At 47.5% G+C, this 6,000-nt stretch overlaps 1 protein-coding gene across 3 annotated transcripts in view; it reads left to right on the top strand.

Annotated features, from left to right (window-relative positions):
• Positions 1-216: 216 nt before the first annotated feature.
• The window catches only part of GRIK2 (glutamate ionotropic receptor kainate type subunit 2), a gene marked incomplete at both ends in the record, with an annotated part of 637,516 nt that continues 631,732 nt past the window's right edge, over positions 217-6,000 (top strand). For all 3 annotated transcript variants that reach the window (XM_080806625.1, XM_080806626.1, XM_080806627.1), the window contains one exon: positions 217-331. In XM_080806625.1, the coding sequence (XP_080662751.1) occupies positions 217-331 (115 nt within the window). The remainder of the gene's footprint in view (positions 332-6,000) is intronic.

The following is a 6,000-nucleotide window of genomic DNA, read 5'->3' as shown; positions in this document are numbered from 1 at the left end:
CATCCCTTGCAGTGGAAGGTTGCTCCTTGGCGCAGTGAGTGAGGAACATGCAGCGATTGCTAATGGGTTTGGGAAGCGGAGACTCCTTCCTCTCTCTGTGACCATGCCGTGATCGTGTCTGCGGCCACCACTCGACGCATCCTCATTCCTACCCGAACCGGGAGCCTAACGCTAGATCGGGGAAGTGGGTGCCGCGCGTGTGGACACAGAAACACCATGAAGATTATTTCCCCGATTCTAAGTAATCCAGTCTTCAGGCGCACGATTAAACTCCTGCTCTGCTTACTGTGGATTGGATATTCCCAAGGAACCACACATGTATTAAGATTTGGTAAGATTCCCCATCTCCCTCTGCTGCCTGGTATCCGGCTCCGAGGCAGCCGGATGTAAACAGGCGGGCTCCCTCTGACAGGCGGGTGGGCTCAAGGCATTCCGACCTGTTTGCAGTTCCGGAGCCTCCCGGGGTTTTAAAGAACCCCCGCGTGTCATTTCCTTTCCTTTTCTTTTTCTTTTATTAAAAAAAAAAAAAAAATAGCCCCGGGAGGGTGAAATGAGTGCCAGTGTGTGGTGGTGGTCGCTGCGTTACCTCCACACAGCAGCCGGAGATGGTGATGACGCTGGGGGCACCGCCGGCGCTTGCGCCCGCCGGTCTTCCCGGGAGCCTTGCGGGCTTGGCGGGCGGGAAGCGCGCGCCGGGGCTCCACGCCTCTCAGTTTGCGGGGCTCGAGAGTCAGTACCTGGTAACTCTTCGGCAAGTTGGCAAGTTGGCGTCTGTCCGCTTCGGTCTGGCACCCGGACAGGTCCGCAAGTGAAAGGCGCTAACCCTTTGGATTTCTTTCGTGAACAGAGAGCCTTTTAGGTGAATTTCCCCGCTTTCCCAGCCCCTAGCGCCCTTACGGGGACACGGCGCTTTTAAAAATAGTGTTGTAAGGTAAAAGCCTCTACTTAGCAAGAGGAGGCTTTTTTGTTTTGGGTTTTTGTTTTGTTTTGTCTTGTTTTTAACTTGTGAGCCCTCCTCTCACAGCTTTCTGACGGCGCGCGTCCTGATCTAATGAATGATTAACAGTGGTGATTGGGGCGGAGGGTAGTCGTGTATGGGAATCTAAGTATGCATCTTTATTTCATCGTGGCATGATAAAAGAGTCGAGTGGCAGTTATATACTAGAGGAATCTATCACTTTCCTAAGGAATCGGGGTTCTTGTAGAGCGCGAAGGGAAATCTAAACGTGGGATTCCGTGGAAACGCTGGTCAGAAGGTTAGCTTGGAGGAAATGAAGCGTGGGCAACAAACTCAGCTGCTGTGGATGGCCAATGGAGTTTTAGTAGGAGCAGAACTAGTGAGGGAAAGTTCCCTTAAGTAGATAAGAAGGAGAGAGGAGAAAGCCAACCAGGTAAATGCTCCCACTGTGGGTGCCTCCTTTGACAGTTCAAGTGGATTTAGACCAAGGAGTGCAAGTAACCATATAATCCTGAGCATGTGTTTTTGAAGTAAAAACAGATCCATTAAGTCAGTCAAATTTAAATTGAAGTGATTGCCTGCATCTCCTATCATGTCCACAGCATCTTCCCTCTTTCCTTTTTCCCATGTGCTTTTTCTGTAATGATAAAATCATCTTTCTCAGGCTTTGTGAAACCAGGGTAGGAATGCTTTTCACATATTAAAAAGGGAATCCTACCTTCCCCTCCCCCATTCAGCACGTAAACACCTGGAGTCCAGAAGGCTGGTAATGACAAAGAGAGACAACAGGTTATATCTAAATTCCTACTGTAGCATTTTTTTTCTTTCTTCATGCCTTTAGATGGTACTTAAGCACGTTGCTCTTAGCAACAAGCGTCCACAGGAATGCCTGTTTCTTTGGATGAGATTAAACAGGTCCCTGTATCATTGAAAATGTGTGTGCGTTCAGCTGTCCTCCTTCAAGCATAGTAAATACTATAGTATGGTAGTTTTGCCCAATATTTTGAGTAGTACAACCTACTTATTTGGAATACTGAGGTATCTTCTGAAATGTGTTTGGGAATGAGTGTGCCTTAGTGTGTTTGCTTTTGGTTTGGGTGGGGGAAAAAAAAGAAGACTTGGAACCGAAAAACTGCCACCAGTAATCTAAAGATTTAATTATTGCTGGTCTGGTCTTGCAGCACAATATTTGCTGAATCATTAGATTGTTACATTCGCTGATCATTTCATATCTTCATATTAAAAATCTTGGCGACTGTTGCAGAGTGTGTAGCAGCTTTCTAAAAGAGCTGACACACACACAAAAATATATGTTCCTAGACCAATGCTTACTAAGAATGTCCTTAAGAAGTAGGAGAGTAGGCAAAGACCTTCTCACAGTGTCTTGATACCCTAAACCAACAGCTCAGTTTTTAGATAACCTGTTATTTTTCTCCATTAACTTCAAACATCTTCCACATTCTATTTTCTCTGATTTCTGACCTGAGTTATGGGGAAAGATTGTGTACATTGTAATCAGTAGACCATTTCCCCTGTTGGGACTGTTTGGATGTAATGAGTTTTTTGGGGGGTTTTGTTTGTTTGTTTGTTTGTTTCCTTCTGGGGAAACTTGTTTTGAGTGGACTAGATGGTTAGTTGAGAGTGTATAAGCCATTCTGGAGAAAGGTTAATTTCAATTTTGACTCAAAGGACCAACCAAAGCCTCATCCTTAGCTCCTTGTCTTGTAAGGGTGGGGTTTGGATTTGCTGCTGGAACAGCTACTCCTGGGCAGTGGCCTGCCAGGTGCAGGTGAGAAAAGCTGCCTCCGCTGAAGAGGTGGCAATTAGTTCTTTCCCCCCTTCCCCAACAGGCTAGGCTTGACTAGGAGCTGCCAGCCACTCAGCGACTCCATCTCGGTGCTATAGCAACTCCTGAGCCCTGCTAGGAAGCTGCCCCAGCTCCCCTTTCCCTCAGGTGGTGGAAAACCACCCTCAAGGGCTCTATGCTATCTTTTCTACCCCTAACCCCCGCCCCCCAGATCCCTTAAACCCCGCCCTCCATGTCCCCTCCCCCCCCACCCAAGGGCCCTGACCCTGTGTCCTCCTATCAAAGTCTGGATTGGGGAGCTGTCTGCCCTGGGTGCTGACCCTTGCCTCATCCCTTGCATCCTCCCCCCACCCCTTCTGGGTACGAAGTTGACTCGCTTGCGCTGGGGCTTTCTTGCTCGTGCTCTCTCATTTCTCTCTCCCTCTTCCTCTCTTTCTCTCTCTCTGGCTCGAGCACTCCCTCTCCTCTCTCTTATACACATACACACACACACACACACACACACACACACACACACATCCCGGAGGCAAATGCACTCTCGCAATGCATGTCTGACACTTTGGTACAATGACTCCTCTCTAGTGTCCCCAAAATGTAGACAGCTATGCCTGGGAGCGCCTCTGTCCGGGCACACACCCCTCCCACTTTGGCTGGCTCCCCCTAAGCTTCACACCCTGGCCTTCCTCCTATGGCTTAGCAAACAACTCTGAGAGAACTTGTCTGGAACATTGACCCTAGGGTGGTTTCCCTAAGCTTTAAGACAGCCCAGGACAGTGAGGGAAGGGACGTATGGTCAGCCAAGAGTCAGCTCCTCCGAAGCGAGAGGGCTGGCGCCTCTCCGTGGGTTGGGCCATTTCTGTCTTTGATCCTAGCTGTGCACATCTTGGCTTCTCCACAGCGCCCCCCTAGTGAGAGGATATCAGGGGACAAAGTGGATCCCGGACAGTTAGAGTCAGTTTTCCCACTCCAGGTCAGGTCAAACGTTCTCAGAGCCAGCTTTTCCAGGTGCCCGAGAAACCCCCACTCAGGCCGCTACCAGGCACTGCGGGTCCCAGGGCCATGTAAATGAGGCACCTTTGTGTCTCCGCAGCTGCGTCCTGGTCCCGCGGGTAGTTGGAGAGGGCAAAGGCAGGATCCTTCCGTTCGCGGGGGCTGCCCGCAATACCACAGTCTCCCTGCTGAACTACTGCAGCTCTTGGTACTTGAACACTGCTTCTGTTACAGGAGCCTCCCTTCCTTCCTGTTCAGTTCAGACCTCTGCTTCTGGGAAAGCGTGGGTGTAGAAAGTGGCTCTGCCTGGGGTGCTGTACTGGGCTAGAAATCCCTTTTGTAGTTTGGGGGTGTGGGCATCTCCTTTGAGCAGTCCTACTCAAGCTGCCGATCCTTGCCAATCTTCTTCGAGGTCGGGTTATTTTTCAGTCCTGATCTGAATTGGCATTTAGAACGCCAGGAGCAAAGACATCAACCCAAACTTTCTCCCAAACTCTTGAGCAGCTTCTCCAAGCTAGTCGTGTCCGAGGAGCTGAGCTTGTGATATAGGCCACTTCTTTCCTCCAGCTGCTTTGACCTAGCTTTTCTTTTAAGCTTGCGGTAGAACGGCTTTCTTTAAAGGCTTCACAGGCGAGGTCTTCCCCCAGATGCGCTCAGACCTCCTTGCTACTGCGCACTGGCCAACACTGTGGCGCAGCATGTAGCCACCTCCCAGCACACATGTGGAAGGTGGTGACAGCTAGCTCAGGGATAGCTCAGATAATAAAACCTACAACGTGAGAAGGAGTGGAAAGAGTTCCTATGGAAATCCCCCCTATTTGCTGGACATCCCATGTGCTCCCACATACAATAATTAGTAGCAGATGTACTACGGCATCAAGGAGGGTGAGTGAATTGACTGAGCTTAGAAGCCGCCACTCTCTACAAGTTCTTTGAAAGAGATTTTTCTTCTTTTGGGAGGTGAGGTGGGCGGGAGGGAGGAGTGGCCTTACATCTCGGAGCAGGAAAACTGGCTCTTGAGAGGCGGGGATGGGGGAGTAATAGCGGCTACTGTTTGAAACAGATAAAGCCCGGAACACCTGCTCCCCTGAGCTCTGGAAAGCAGGGGAGGGAAATCTTTCCAAGAAATTGCCAATACAATGGCCACTAATAAATATAAATATAAATATATATATGTGTGTGTGTGTGTGTGTGTGTGTGTGTGTGTGTATATATCTGTTTTTCACTGAAGTTCTCACTTATTCTTAAAGCTTCAAAGACTAACTCTGATGTGATCCATCAACAGAGGCACACTCATTTCAGAAAATGACTTTGAAAAATGATCTTTTCGTCCTCTAGAAATAGCACCCCTTCTCCACCCAGACACATGGAACTCAACACATTTTCAGGCTTTGTGAGGTTGTCTTTCGGAAGTGAACAGGGGTTTATATGTCAGTAGACATTTCTTTAGACAGACACCTTCTGCTTTTTAGTTTAATTCAAATGATTATTGCAGTGTGTTCATTCCCTCAATTCTCAAATGACACTGTTTCAACATTTACTCAGCACAGGGAAGTTAATGTGACTTGCTCCCACACAAAGGAGGAACATACCATAGACCAAACACAGGATGTATCATTGATTATCAGAGCCTTTTCAAGTCTATTCACCATTAAATAAAGTGTTGCCTGTGATATAGATGACATAGTCTTTGATTTTCTTTTAATTGTCAAAATTTCTGATACAGAAGATGCTTTGCTCTTTTGTAGTACAAATTAAAGGGAGAGAAATTCATTTTCTCTTTCTGTTCTTGAGATTTTATTGTGTTATTGCAGGTCCACTTACACTTGTTCCCTGAAAATTATCAATATCCATTTTTCCACATCAGAATAGAAAACAGTTCACTGTTCTTCAGCTGCACTGTATTGAAATCATCAGTCCACTGCCTCCATCATACCCGGGGTTTGTGGGAGACCTTAAGTTTTCCCCCAGTAGAATGGTCTGATGTGTTGAAATGGAATTGTTGATTGTCGTATATTTGGGTGATGATGTAGCATTATCTTCTACGGGCATTCAATTCATAGTGCAGTTTTCGAGGTGCTAGAAATGCTTCAAATGAACCTTAAACCCTAAATCTTAGCACGAAAGGTAAGGTCAAAAGCCCCTGAAAGGGAAGGAAGTAGGTGTACATCATCATTATTGACTGGCCTAGATTAAACACCAAAGAGGAAGATTTCAATCTGATAACGTCATAGGGCTTCCTGTT

This window comes from Martes martes (genome assembly GCF_963455335.1).
Source record: "Martes martes genome assembly, chromosome: 6".
Lineage (NCBI taxonomy): Eukaryota > Metazoa > Chordata > Mammalia > Carnivora > Mustelidae > Martes > Martes martes.
This window is presented reverse-complemented; position numbering and strand designations above follow the sequence as displayed.